General features: G+C 40.0%; 1 protein-coding gene across 3 annotated transcripts in view; it reads left to right on the top strand.

The window, feature by feature from the left end:
• Window positions 1–15,670, top strand: part of JMJD1C (jumonji domain containing 1C) — a 130,873-nt gene that overhangs the window by 92,341 nt on the left and 22,862 nt on the right. For all 3 annotated transcript variants that reach the window (XM_032232310.1, XM_032232309.1, XM_032232311.1), the window contains exons 6-12: window positions 906–1,049; window positions 1,148–1,334; window positions 1,414–3,077; window positions 4,930–5,102; window positions 5,595–7,762; window positions 11,406–11,607; window positions 13,988–14,202. In XM_032232310.1, coding sequence (XP_032088201.1) covers window positions 906–1,049; window positions 1,148–1,334; window positions 1,414–3,077; window positions 4,930–5,102; window positions 5,595–7,762; window positions 11,406–11,607; window positions 13,988–14,202 — 4,753 coding nt within the window. The remainder of the gene's footprint in view (window positions 1–905; window positions 1,050–1,147; window positions 1,335–1,413; window positions 3,078–4,929; window positions 5,103–5,594; window positions 7,763–11,405; window positions 11,608–13,987; window positions 14,203–15,670) is intronic.

The following is a 15,670-nucleotide window of genomic DNA, read 5'->3' as shown; positions in this document are numbered from 1 at the left end:
TCCATCAATGTAATATGAAAGATTGTTCACCTTTACTCAAAGAAGTCAAGGTTTAAGACTGTTCAAAAACTGAGAGATGTTCTGTATCTATGAGAAATGTCTTTATCCTTTTTTAATTTCTTTTTCCTTTTTTTCTGTTTTATTTATTTGAGTTTTTGAAGCAAATTTAAGAAAAAGAAGAATTTGGGCAGCTTGCTCAGTATTATAAATTCATCAAAACTAATGCCAGTGGATAGGTATAAAGGCCAATTTAACCTTTTATCTAGTTTCATTTTAATACTGGTGGGTAAGGATGTAAGATGTCATTAATGACTCTCCTTTCCGACTTAAACCAAACACACTTTGCTTTCTGTCTTTATGCCTTAGTTTTATTTGACTCAGATTATCACCATACATTCAGCAACTGTTCAAAGTTATGGTGGTGCTGAAAGAGGGCAGTTTACGATGGGTCCTTGAAGTTCCAGCCATTGCACCAGTCCCTCAGTCATGTAATTGCAATCTGGATGTTGCCCAGTTCGATTATGATGTTGCAGCAAGCCTTAGTCGCATGATTTGAGATTTCTGACATTCCCTGGTGGCTTTTCAAAGCAAAGTTAATAGGAAAGCCAGCAGGAAGCCGGGATTTCACAAAGTCCTCATTTAACTGCCACAACTTTTGTGTGCTAAGTGATGTGGTGGCAACCACAATGCTTAGCAATGGAATTCTTGGCCTGTACAAGAATTTCTCATTTAGGATAAGGGGGTGAAATCTTGGCAGATGCCGGATAGATTTAAAAGAAAAGATGCCATTTTTATAAATTTTATTCCTTTAAAACTGCCCTTTGAAATTGAATTTGCATTTCCAATTGATCTTTTTATAGAAGATATAAATAGAAAATGATTACATTTTTCCTCTAATAAAACAGGTATTAGAGCCACAAAATGTCGATCCATCTATGGTTCAGATGACCTTTCTAGATGACGTTGTTCATTCTTTGCTGAAAGGTGAAAACATAGGCATTACGTCACGACGCAGGTCTCGTTCCAGTCAGAACAGCAACACAGCTCACGTAGATATATTTCATTTTTAAATTACGTTGTCATTTTTATGCCTATATGTCTTTTACTAATTATTTGTAAATGTGTAAACCATATGTATCTGTTTTAGGGCCACTATACCCGAGCTCAAGCAAATAGCCCGAGGCCAGCAATGAATTCCCAAAATGCAGCACCAAAACAAAATTTACAGCAATTACAACGAAATGCTCGTCCAAATAAAAGGAAAGGTTCCGATAGTAGCATGCCAGAGGAAGAGAAGACTAAAGAAGAAAAATATGACTGTATAAGCCATGGAGGTAAAAAAAATAATTTTATAAGGATAGTGAGAATTTTTCTTCCACAAACAATATTAAGGGTATTTTATTTCCTTTGCAGAAAATTCCAAAAATAAAAATAAACCATTTATGTTTAAAAGAAGAAAACCAGAAGAAGATGAAAAAAAAATGAGTGCGAAGAGACAGCGCACAGACAATTCTTCAGACAGCTCAGAGAGTAGTGACTCTGAAAACTCAAACAAAAGATTGACCGGTTCTTCCTCGGAGCAAAATTCAGATACTGAATTGAAAAGCAAAAACATTGTAAAGATAAATGGGAAAGAAGGAAAATCCCAGAGTGACATGGTAGAAGACAAGAACCTTATAGGCAACCAGTCTCCCTGGCATGAACTACAGGAAGATAAACAACAACAAATGGAAAGACCAGAATCGGCTGATTTGGAATTTCAAGAAATTTCACTCCATCGAGCTGATCTGCCAACAGCCTATGATCATAGTGATAATGACAGCTGCATTCAAGAGTGCAGAATGGAAAACAAGCATCCCAGAGAACACCTATCCGATGAACAATTTGCAACCAATTGTCCCACGCCAAAAAGTTACATTGACACAAATACTGAAACCAGTTCAGTTAACCAGACTCAGGAAAACTTATCAAGTAGTTTTAGTTTACAAACTGGTCAGGAAACAGCCCCTCTCATCAGTGATTCTAAACACCCGTTTACAAATTCCAACATTCTGGAAGTAAAAAAATCAGAAACTATTGAGAACTGGATTAATAATGCCAATAAAATGGAACTGATGCCATCAAACGTTGGGAAAAATATTTCGGCAAATGAACATTTAAATTCTGAAAACATTCACTGTGGTTCTGCACCTTCTTTAACTGTAATATCTCTAGCAGAAGACGGCAGAGTTCGCAAACAAACAGCCATCTCTGATGCTCTGAAGTCAAAAACCAGCCCACAAGTTGAAAACTCTAAAATCAAGCCAAATGCTTCGCCAGAAATTAAATATAAGCCTGCCCAGTCGCCTGACACTGTGAAATCCAAGGTTAATTACCTTAACAGCCATGTAATTGGAGTCACAAAGACAGCGGTTAAAACGGAGCCTGATTTGCCCAGGTCTATCTTCCATCCAATTCCACCTAGAGTTACTTCGTTAGAAGTGACTAAAAACCCTCTTTCTGTTGACAAAAAGGAACATTTCACAATTTACAGAGATCCCATTCTTCTTGGTCAAGAAACAGGAACTAATCACATGTCACCATATTTACATCAGCACAATTACCCACCTCATTCCACTTCCCACAGAACTTCTTTAAATCCAAGCACTCATCACTCTGCATTAACAGGCCCACCCCATTTATTAGCCGAATCCTCAAATCCAGCTCCATTGTCTGCTATGAACACTCATCCTCTTAGCAGTGCATCTCATCACTCTCTCCACCATCAGCATCTGCTCCCTGCCGTGTTACCAGGAGTGCCTACAGCCTCTCTGCTGGGAGGCCATCCCCGACTAGAAACTGCTCACGCCAGCAGTTTAAGTCATTTAGCATTAGCACATCAGCAACAGCTGCTACAGCATCAGTCGCCACACCTTCTGGGGCAAACTCACCCATCTACTTCATATAATCATTTAGGACTTTATCCGATCATTTGGCAGTACCCAAATGGAGCACATGCTTATACAGGACTTGGGATACCATCGTCTAAATGGGTCCATTCTGAAACTTCCGTTAATACCGAGACTACTTTGAGAAGAGTAAGTCTTACTGATCTCCCAAATAACAATATATGGGAGAAATAATAGATGGGGGTGCTGGGTCTTTGGAATATAGTGTTTTATGTAGCCAAACTTTCTTCAAGTGGAAGGGTGTGGGCGTAACTTGCCTAACTGGTAAATTTAAATAATTGTTGTTCAGGTTTTTGTTTAGGGAAATAGACAATTACATCTATTATCCTACCTTATTGTTTGTATATGTTAATAGAATGATGTGCTGTTGATGTAAAGAGGTACAGTAGTTTCTGAATTAGATTTTAACTTTGTTTTTAAAAAGGAAAAGAAGACTGTAAATTAGAGAGTGTTCATGCTATTTAAAAACTTACCAAAGTTACAGAGTTTCCCCAAAAATAAGACAGGGTCTTGTTTTCTTTTGACTCCCGAAATAATCACTTGACAATATTGTTATAGAGCCGAGGTGGCGCAGTGGTTAAATGCAGCACTGCAGGCTACTGCTAGATCAGCAGTTCAGCGGTTCAAATCTCACCGGCTCAGGGTTGACTCAGCCTTCCATCCTTCCGAGGTGGGTAAAATGAGGACCCGGATTGTTGGGGGCAATATGCTGACTCTCTGTAAACCGCTTAGAGAGGGCTGAAAGCCCTATGAAGCGGTATATAAGTCTACTGCTATTATTGCTAAATTGTGGGGAAGGTCTTAATTATTTTTGAGGTGCAGGAGGCAGTGAGCATGGTCCCTTCAGGGCTGCTGCTGTGTTGCAATATTTTCAAGAAGGGCTTATTTTGGGGGGGGGCTTACTATAGCACATGCACTCAAAAGCCTGATTGGGCTTATTATCCGGAGATGGTCTTATTTTCGGGGAAACACAATTCCATTTTTAAAATAATTATAATAATTATTAATCATTTTTTTAAAAAACAATACATTAAATGGTTTCTACAGAAAGAGTAGGCATCTTTGTCAACATGTTCAATTGCTTTGGTTACTGTAAGCAGCTATACCACCATGTCAACCTTGGCCAAAACGGCTCTTAAATCACCATTGTCAGCTTCTCTCTCATTTAAATATCCGAATACACAGCAGCCATCACAGAATTTGAAAAAGTTAATAAGATGTGGGGATCAGCCTGCTTTCTCAAACAAACTTTAGAAATATTGTCAGGGCAGATAAGAAGCATATCATAGATAAGAAGCATGTCTTTCACCAGGAAGTAGAAATTAGGTTTGTGCTGCCCCTCAGATTTGAAGACAGAAAAGGTGTATCTTGCTGCATGGAGAAATGAATATAGCAGATGTTCACAGCTGCTCAAAATAGCTATGTCTTTTCCTAGGACCACATGGCTGCCTTCTGCAGCTGTCCTACAACCCAAGAAAGAACACTAGATTTAAAGAGTTTGACTTTGTTATGCATATCCTGTCTTTTGAAGGGGAGTTCAAAGTGACATTCATGATGCTACTTCCTCCTAGTTTTCTCCACAATAACACTTGTCCTGGGAGGTAGATTGGGTTGCGAGGAAGTGACTGGCCCCATCATCTGAAGATTCTGTTGCTACTTAAACTGCTTTATGTTTTACTTCTCTTTATATTATGTAAGAAAACTTGAAAGAGCAGCATTCAAAAAGGGAAGGTAAGTGTTGGAACGTAGCAAATTTAAAGGAAATTGAACCTTTTTTTCTTCCATGATGTATTTTCTGTTTGGAGTTCAAGATGTCGCCCTTCATTTTAAATATATTGCTCACTCTGTGTATGCGTGTGTTTATTATTAATATGACATTCTAGACCATAATTATATTCTTTTTTACTCCACCATTGTCTATCCTGGAACATCCCTAGGAAATAATTAAATTCTACTGATAATTCTATGATTGTTTTTCCAGAATACTCCTAATCCTTGGTTACACCAGCCCACCCCTGTGACCTCGTCTGAGGGTCTTGGATTGCTGAGTCATATTCCTGTAAGACCATCTAGTGCAGAGCCACATCGGCCACTCAAATTGACATCCCACTCAAGTCCTCCCTTGTCAAAAGGCATCGTGGATCACCATAAAGAGTAAGCGTGCATTTTTTTAGTCCATCAATCGAGAGGTGATTCTGGGGGGGAAAATAAGGCTGTAGAAATATCAGTCTTGGGTTTTGTTTCAAAACTGATTGTGTTTGTGCTTGTGCATCACCATAAAATATCTTAAAATAAATGAGGAAGTTGTTACCCTGTTTCTCCTAAAATAAGACCTCCCCGGATAATAAGCCAAATTGGGCTTTTGAGCGCATGCACTAAAATAAGCCCTCCCCCCGCAAATAAGCCCTCCCTGAAAATATTACAACACAGCAACAGCCATGAGGTGACCATGCTCACTGCCCCTTCACCTCCAAAATAATAAAACCCCTCCAAAAATAAGGCCAAGCGCTTATTTCGGGAGTCAAAAGAAAATAAGATCCTGTCTTATTTTCAGGGAAACAGGTAGTACTATATCATTTGCTGCCGTTTGTTAATCTGAAACTAAAATAATGCAGTGTGTTTATTTATTTATTTTGTTCTATACAGTGAATTGGAGAGGAAGGGAATTTTTGAATCTCTACATTCAGCAAAACCGGATCTAGAACAGAACAGATCACAGGCTGCAAAAGAAGGCCACTTGCAAAGACAATTTGTGGATCCTCTGCAAAGATCATTTCAAGAGGCAGGGGAGAGACTGAGCAAGTATAAAGAAGAACACAGACGAATACTCCAGGAAAGCATTGAGGTTGCCCCTTTCACGGCTAAAATGAAGGCCCATGAAAATGAAAAGGAGTCTTACTCCAGAATAATGCCTTTATCATCCTCTAGTCCCAAAAGTCACGGAGGAAAACCTGAGAAAGATTCAGAGCTCTATAAAATGAAGCATTCAGTCCCACAAAGCTTGCCTCAGAGCAATTACTTCACCACCTTGTCTAATAGTGTGGTGAACGAACCTCCACGAACGTACTTGCCGAAGGAAATTGCAGGCACGTGTGCTGATAAACAGAATACTTGTCCATCAACAACAACAGCTGCTGCTACTCAGTCACTCGCTTCTTTCACGTCATCCCTTTCAAAACCTCCGCCTTTGATTAAGCACCAGCCAGAAACAGAAAGCTCAGTGGGCAAGGCAACAGATCAGCTTTCACAGCAAATGACGTCCCATTCAGTAAATTCTTTCAGAAGTAACAGCGGAAGCCCTACTCAGTTAACAATTTCATCCTCTGGCTCACTCCGAACAATGCCTGCTTTACACAGAGCACCTGTGTTTCACCCACCTGTCCATCCCAACCTGGAGAGAAAAGAAGGGAGTTACAGTAGTCTTTCTCCTCCAACCTTAACTCCGGTGCAGCCAGTTAATACAGGTAACAAAGTCCATGAGTTACAGAAGCCACCAACTTTAGTACCCGAGCCAAAAGAAACACAGAATAATTACAAGAGCGTCACAGATCAGAAACTTTCAGCTCTATGGAAAAATAACAGTTGTCCAAATAATGAAAAAATAGAGTGGCACCTAGAAAGAACTCCTGGGAAATCATCTTCTGCCACAGCTTCTGTCATTGTACGCCCATCTTCAAGTTCAAAGTATGATATGGTGTCAGTCGTGCAGTCAACTCCCAAAGTGCAAGTTACTGAAAGATTAAAAGGAATCAATCAAACAGTTTGCCTTAAATCAGTGGAAGCCAAAGAGAGCGGGAGAGCAGTTGTGTCCAAAATAAATTCAGATGTGATCCATGCCTGCTATGAAAAGAATTTTCCAGCTGCTTCCCAGGGCAGTGTTCCCAGTTCGGTCGTACAAACCACAACTGTGTTATGCAGTACCATAATGGATGTCGTCACGTCTGCGGCTACTTCTGATATACCAGGTACAGGCAGTTCACAAGCGACAGATTGTCTGCCAAAGGCAGGGTTACCCTGTATGCCACTAGACAGTGCTGCCTCTAAGCCCATAAATAAAGATGTGGCGCACACAGAGGAATGTAGTGTCAGCTCGACAGCTCCTGTTGCAGTGGCTTGCAGCAAAACAGAAAGTAGCCTTCAGGTGAGCACTGGATTCTCTGGCCCATCAGACTTCGTTCACTTGAAAAAGCACAAGGCAGCGTTGGCTGCAGCTCAGTTTAAAATTAACAGTACCAATGATACTGAATTGCATACTGTGAAAAACCTAATATATCCTGCCTCCGTTTCTGTGGATAGTGCTGTCAATTCAAGTACAATCAGCAAAGGAAATGCTCCAAGTGGTGGGCAAATTTCCCAGACGAGTCAAGCAAACTATCACACCAAATTGAAAAAAGCTTGGCTCACGAGGCATTCGGAAGAAGACAAAATCACCAATAAAAAGGAGAGCTCAGAAAACTCTGTCTCAGAAATTATTAAGCCCTGTACTGTTAACTTAATTGCTTCTACATCCAACGATCTGCAAAACAACGTTGACAACAAATTGGCCGGGGAAAAGCTTGTGAAAGAGGAGAAACCTGCAAGGAGAAAAACAAAAAGAACGTATGAATCTGGCTCTGAAAGTGGAGATTCTGATGAGAGTGAGAGCAAGTCTGAGCAGAGGACAAAACGACAGCCGAAGCCCACGTACAAGAAGAAACAGAATGATTTGCAAAAGAAAAAAGGAGACCCGGAGGAAGATGTAAAACCCAATGGAGTTCTCAGCAGGGGTGCCAAAGAAAAAAACAAATTGAAGTTACAGAGTGGCAACAATAACAGTAAGTACCTACTTTCGTACAATTTGGGGGAAATGGTCCAAGATGATGTCTTCCATCCTTTCAAACAAACACATCCCAAATTCTGAATCTAGAAAATAATACAATACCAACAGAATGTCAAGGTTCCAAGTAATAGACCCAACGAAATCAAAACTTTGAAGCCTGGAGTTTCCTCAACGTAAGAATTGATTAGGAATGCCATATTAGTACAGCTGGTGAAAACCTGACTCTGAAGGACCCAAGTTTTTCCCCACCCAAATCCAAACCCAAAGTTCCTGCCCCTAGGTCACACATCACATGGTCCAATCAGGTCATAGTCCTCCTTCAGCTGCCTTTGACCCACACTCTCCAAATACCTGGTAGAGACGTCCTTGGCTCCCACAAGAAAGAATGTTGTTTTGGCTACAAATTATCCCATGACTGCATAATTTAGAAACAGCAATTTCAGCAATCCCAGTTGCCATTGTTAAGTGAGAATCTCATGTGATCTCAGCTTCTGGTTTCCTGCAGGCTTCCCCACTATCACTGCTCGTCTTAAGCCAGCAAGAAACATTAGAAATCGTAATCATGGCAACTATTAACTCCAAGCACCCATCTTAATCCTCCTCAGTCAATGCTGTCATAACTTTGAACAGTCACTGAAAGAATGATCATAACCCAAGGGCTACCTGTAATTTTTGCTGCATGCGATACAGAGACAGAATTATGGGAAATATATATTTGCAGTTATTTAGCTTTTACCGTATATACTCGAGTATAGGTCGATCCGAATATAAGCCGAGGCACCTAATTTTACCACAAAAAACTGGAAAAGTTATTGACTCGAGTATAAGCCTAGGGTGGGAAATGCAGCAGCTACCGGTAAATTTCAAAAATAAAAATAGATACCAATAATGTTTTTGAATATTTATTTCAAAGAAAAACAGTAAACTAGCTCTGTAAGTGGAAAAGAGGGTCAATAAAAACAATATGGTATCAACAATAACTTTAAAAGTACAAAAACCTTAGCTCATTCAGCAACCAAGCTAAAACACGAGTTAAAATCCTTCAAAACTCATAGGCTCATAATATACATTCTACCAGTGTCCTGCCTGTGCCCATTGAATATACAGCCTGTCCTGTGTCCATTAATTACAGCCTGCCATTGCCCATTGAATAACATATACAGCCTGCCTGTGCCCATTAAATATACAGTAGCCATTGTAAAAATTTGCTCTGGATAACAAATTATTATCACACAATACCGGTGTATTCAATGAATTACTTCACTCACCTCATCTCCATGCAGTTTAAATTCATCTCCCTGGAACACTAAGTTCTCTTTTTATTTGCTAAACTGTTGGACTCCTACAGTAGCATGCAGCTTCATTTTCAGACTTTGCTCTATTGAATGATGCCAAATAAAACTTTAAAAAGAGGAGATTTCTGCAAAGTTTGTCCAAATGTATGCATGTACAACATACCTGTGTTAAAAATTCTTCTCTGACACACACACACACACACACACACACACACACACACACACACACTTATTTCTTGGTTATCCCAAAGGGCCACAAAAGCATCCCATTGCCACTGTTGCTTTCAGCATGTTACATTCCACCATGGATATCTTTAAAGAAAGAATTTGAAACTAATAAAGGATGTGCTGTCCAATTTCTTAAATGAATTATATTTGGTGTAAATAAAATGAACCCTGAAACAATTACGTTGGCCATTGATGTGTTTGACCCTTCCCTTGGGCTCAGCTTGGTCATCTCCTACAGCTATCAGTCTTTTGCATACGTGGATACCAAAAGAACAGTTTACAGATAATCTTTATTTAGTGAACATAACTGGGACTAGTATCTTGGTCATTAAATGGTTGTTAAATGAAACTGTGACTGGGCTGAGGATCCTATTCAGTTTTCCTTTGCTTTACAGGTCTTTTTCACCATCATTATAGCTGCAAACAAAACAATCACTAAACAAGGCAGCAGATACAAGGGGGTAATTCAGTCCACCTCATCCCTTTGTAAAACACCCCCCACCCCCAGCCGCTCTGTGAAACACCCCCCACCCCCAGCCGCTCCTCAGCCCCACCCGTTCCCAGACACCTGATGAGTCAGCACTACTTTCCCAGATGGGGACAGCGCACCCAACGCTTAGGTAGTCCGAGAAGAAGCGGGGAAGGGCCCCACTTCTTCTTCTTTCCACCCCACCTCCGCAGAAGGAAAACTCAAAGCATCACGGCGATCCCGGGAAAAAGAGGCGAGCCGGGGAGCGGCGGCATTTCTCTCTCTCTCCCTCTCCCTCTCTTTGCCGCGACCTGCTGCCGGCGGGCAACAAGGACGGCCACCCACGCCGCAGATCCACGTCCAGCAGGGAGGAGGAGGAGGGAAACCCACCCACCTGTCAGCCACGGGAGAAAGGAAGTCGGCGAGCGGAGGAAAAGACGGGGGAAAAGGAAGCTCGGCGGGTGAAATGCGGTCCCCGCCAGGATCTCACCTCGCCCTCTTAGCCTCCCCACCCTTGACACACATGCACGCACACGCACCCTCCGCCTAGCCCGCCAGAACATTCCCGGGTGGGAACAGCCGGGGGTGGGGGGAAGAGAGAGAGAGAGAGACGCGATCGCGTTCCCGGCAGTCCAGAGCAGGAGGTGCTTTTTTCCAAAAATAAACACCGTGGATCATCTATCTCAGTGTTTCTCCACCTTGGAGACTTGAAAGTGTGTGGACTTCAACTCCCAGAATTCTGGGAGTTGAAGTCCACATATTTTCAAGTCTTCAAGGTGGAGAAACACTGATCTATCTAATTAATATAATTAGTTATAATTAGTTGGGAGGGAAAAGCGCTTGGTGCAAAGAAGGACTTTCTTTCAACCAGCGGAACCCCCTGGCGCAATCGGGCTGCGATTGGCGGCCGTCCTTGCTACAATCCGCGCCGAGCTCTGATGAGGGGGAAATTAGATTCCGGCTGATGCGGCAGGGGCTGCGCTGGTGGGGACGGGTGGAGGGGATGGGACTTGGAGTCCTACCATCTTGGCGAGTGGGGAGTCTCATCCCACCCCGCCCCGCCCGTCCCCGCCAGCGCAGCCAGGCTGCGATCGGCGGCCGTCCTTGCTACAATCCGCGCCGCCCGCCTCATCAATGGGGTAAAGTCCTTACGTCCAGCTCTGATGCGGGCGTAAGGAAAGTCCTCTCTTTCCCCCTCATCAGAACACAAGCCCGGGAAGCGAGTGGAAGTTCTCTGCGCGACTGAAACGGAAGCCACGGCAGGAGAGTGAGGCTGCTGCCGGCCATTTCACCTCGCGCAGAGAACTTCCACTGGGTCCCGAAATGGAGGAGAAAAAGGGGCGCCCCTTTTTCTCCTCCATTTGGGCAAATTTTTCACTGACTCGAGTATAAGCCGAGGCAGCTTTTTTCAGCCCAAAAAGTGGGCTGAAAAACTCGGCCTATACTCCAGTATATACGGTACTATTTAACATAATGAGCTGAATTATTTTTAACTGATTCATAAATTATGGAGCAAGCCAAGAAAAATAGAAAACTAAAAATTGTTTTGCTAAGTTAAGTTTTGATGGAATCAGGTTTACTTGCCATTCGTGACCTGCTTGGGTATTGGCTACAGTAATGTTTTAAAAAATACTTTTTTCCTGCAGCTGGCATCCCTCGTTCAGTATTAAAGGACTGGCGTAAAGTAAAGAAGCTGAAACAAACTGGAGAATCCTTTTTGCAAGATGATTCTTGCTATGAAATAGGACCCAATTTGCAAAAATGCAGAGAATGTAGACTGATCAGAAGCAAGAAAAGTGAAGAATCGACTCATTCACCAGTATTCTGTAGATTCTATTACTTTCGCCGGTAAGTTGTATTTCCAAATGGCCACATTTTCCTAGGAGCTATAGCTTATATCCTTATAAGAAAATTCACAGTCTAAAAAGTTGTTTAAAATTAAGAATCGTCCATTTTGAATTGTTGCTTGTCCCTAACCCTAACTCTTCCCCTGGAGTGGGGTGAGAATGGAGATTTTGCAGTATCCTTCCCCTGGAGTTGGGTGGGAATGATTTTGCCATATCCTTCCCTTGCCACGCCCACAGAACAGGTAGTTTAAAAAATTGAATTTCCCCATTGTTGGAGATCCCTGGTTTAAAAGACAATGTACCCTCCCAAAATAAAGTGGACGGAGAAAAAAGAAAAAGAAGTTAAATCGTTCATGGAGTTGAACAGGATATTAACTTTTGATTTATTTTTTGTAGGAGAGGTTTTTTTAGGTTTGGAAATATTACTTTAATGTTAAAACTTTAATAGTTCTCATGATCAGGAAATTCCTCCTCTTGAATTTAAACCTTCAAACTTCTAGCCCCTGGTTTTTTACCTTCTGTTTTACTCTTGGATGATTTAGAGACAAAATCCACACCCTCTTCCCTGTATCAGCCCTCAAGTATTGAAAGATTGCTTGACCTTCTTTAAGCTAAGGACAGCTAATTCTTTTAGGCTTTCTTAAGAGTCAGCTTCCAAGCACCTCACCAATTTGTTGCCCCTTTTCTGCACAGATGTTGCTGTGTTTGTCACACAGATGTGGTCTCACTGTGTACCGTAGTCATTTCAGACTGTATGGCAAAGCTGTGAATGCATTGTTGCATCAAGAGGTTCCATTTTCTCAGAGTTCTCAAAGCCACACGCTAGTTTGGGGCGAGAAGGAGTGACTGGTCCTAGTCTGACTGCCTTCCTTGCCTAAAGGAGAAACTAAAACCTGGTTTTCCCTACTCTTACTCCAGTACTTTAACCAATATACCATATTGTTTGTCTAACCTGTCTTTGGAGTGGTTGTCATTATTTGTAATAGTCATTAACCTAATCTTGCGAAGCTTCTTCTCCAGTACATTGAACTGCAAACTAGGGCATACAAAACTTTTGCTAGACTAGCTGTCTTAAAGACAGCTCATCTGTCTGGAACCCACACTGCATATCAGACATTAATACAATCAAACAAGTCCAGAGATATTTCACAAGAATAGTCCTCCACTCCTCTGCTGGCAACAGAATACCCCATGTCACTAGACTTGAAATATTGGGCTTAGACAACTTAGAACTTCTCTGCCTTCAATCCGATCTAAGCATAGCACATAAAATTATCTGCTACAATGAATATTTGACAGCTTCAACCACAAAAACACACAAGCACACAATAGATACAAACTTATGGCAAACTGCTTCAAACTTGATTGCAGAAAATACAACTTCAGTAACAGAGTGGTCAATGCCTGGAATGTACTACCTGACACTGGTTTCTTCCCCAAACCCCCAAAACTTTAACCTTAGACTGTCTACTGTCAACCTCACCCCATTCCTAAGAGGTCTTTAAGGGGCGTGCATAAACGCACCAGCGTCCCTACCGTCCCTGTACTAATATTCCCTTGTATTTGTATTCATTTCATGTATACATAATCATGTCTATACTTATATCTGTTATCTAATTCATGCTTGACAAAATAAATAAATAAATAAAATAAAGCAAAATGACAGATTTGTATCCCAAGGATTTGGGAAACTATTTCATATTAATATAGAAAAAAATATTTCTATAGCCAAGCCAAGCTTTTCAATAATTTCAACTTTTTGAGAATTAAGTTGTTAAATTTAAATGCTGAAAAATTGCAGATTATTCAAACTTCTTCCCCTTAAGTTTCTATTAGCAAATCCTTTATTTGTTTTAATAAAGCACGTAATATAACCTCATATTCTTATATTGTCTTTTGCATTACATAGAATATTGGATGATTAGAACGGACACCCATTAATATATATACTACTAAAACCCTCATTCCCATAATCCTTAATGGTCAATCATTGGACAATCATTTTTGAACCAAAATGTACCTGAAATCGGCTAACTTGCAGAATGGGTCCAAAATCTCAGACCCATGACTCCCATGGAATTTTAAATTAAGCAAATTTTATGAAACATTTTATGACACAAAAATTACCATAAAACATTTTATGACATAATAGAAAACACCATAAAGCATTTCTTCTGATCAATGTGGACAACCCCTGATGTTTGACTGTGCTATGTAGTTAAAATTTTGAGACAGATCCATCTTTGAATATCTCCCTGAATTTAAAGCTCTGCCATTGTTGAAAGCATTGAGGAATCTTGCAAGGAAATATCTCTATCACAGTATATCTAGTATCTTAATAAAATTAAAGTGTTTCTGAATAACTTCATTTTGTTTCTTAGGCTTTCCTTTAGCAAAAATGGAGTGGTTCGAATTGATGGTTTTTCTTCTCCCGATCAATATGATGATGAAGCTATGAATTTATGGACACATGAAAGTTATGAAGATGATGAAATGGACTTAGAAACTTGCAAATACATCTTAGAACATATAGGTGACAAATTTTGTCAGCTAGTGACATCTGAGAAAACAGCTATGTCCTGGGTCAAAAAGGATGGTAAGGTTATTCAGTTTTTATTATGCAATGGGATAGCTCTTTTCATATCTTAATCTGCTTGGTTTCACTACTCCAGATTTTATGTCTTCCTCTTTAGCGTACTGGTGAGTGCAATGTGTAGATGTATGTAAATACTGAGTCAAATCTTGCAATACATGTTTGTGCAATTTTATTAATCCATATTCTCATATTAAAAAGTTTTATTGGTCTTTTACAAAAATGTTATCAATATTATGTGATGAATTTGTGAAGATGTATGGTTTTATTTCACACCAATAGAATAGCTAATTGTTTTAAAAATCTATTATGGAGAGTTGAGTTTTCCTCTTAAGCATATATATCTGAAGGGAATTGAATTACAAAAAACAAAATACATTGGAATACTCGCAAATATGATGGATGAGTAGATGGAGGGAGGGATGCATTTTTTAAAAAATGGGTTTATAGAAATTGCAGTAGTACTTAGACATATACCACTTCACAGTGCTTTACAGCCCTCTCTAAGTGGCTTACAAAGTCAGCAACAATCTGAGTCCTCATTTTACCAACCTCAGAAGGATGGAAGGCTGAGGCAATCTTGAGCCGGTGAGAATCGAACTGCCAGCAGTCAACAGAATTAACATGCAATACTGCATTCTAACCAATGTGCCACCAGAGCTCTCTTAAATTATATGTATAAAGTCATAATTAAGCCATAGCAGCCTAAAACCTTGAGCAGGAAGACAAAATTAATATTACTGATACTACAGGAAGAGCAATACTGCAGCAATCCTGTGTTTGGTACAATAATCTTAATTTTTTAAAATAAAAAAATAACATGGTGATCAAGAATGTAATAAAACATGCATAAAACATTTTAATACCTTCCTTACATTTTTTTGACATTTTAGATATATAAAGTTAGTGAGCCAAAGTCTTCATTTAAATATTTACCTTTTGATTAGAACCTGTTTTGCAAGAGAATAATTTTATTTTATTCAGAATAATTATAGAAATTACCATAAACTATATAGGGAATATTTTGTGTGAACCGATCTGCTTCATCTACTGAGTTTTCATGGGTGAAAAAGATTTCCCCTAAAATAAACACAGCTTTATATCTGCTTTCATTTAAAACCCACTTGTTCCGTAAGAAGGAATAATCATATTTTTGCCATTGCAAAACCAAATGACCAAAAGCCCACAACTTCTCCTTGACAGGGTCTATTTCCCCATTTTTTTAAACAATACTTTACTTTGTTTTCATAAATACCGTACTCATTTTGTTCTGAAAAAAAAAGATACTGTAATATCTAGAAATAATCTTTGACACCCGGCAATGTTGTAGACAGAGTTTCAAATGAGGATGTCTTAGATAACAATTATATGCTAGGACAATTCAAAAATTGATTACACTTGCCAGAGACTTTTTAAAAATTGCTTAAAAAGAAAGAATGATTGGTTTTCTTGGCTGCATTTTCGTTTCTTG

The sequence above is a fragment of the Thamnophis elegans genome, chromosome 15, assembly GCF_009769535.1.
Source record: "Thamnophis elegans isolate rThaEle1 chromosome 15, rThaEle1.pri, whole genome shotgun sequence".
NCBI lineage: Eukaryota > Metazoa > Chordata > Lepidosauria > Squamata > Colubridae > Thamnophis > Thamnophis elegans.
This window is presented reverse-complemented; position numbering and strand designations above follow the sequence as displayed.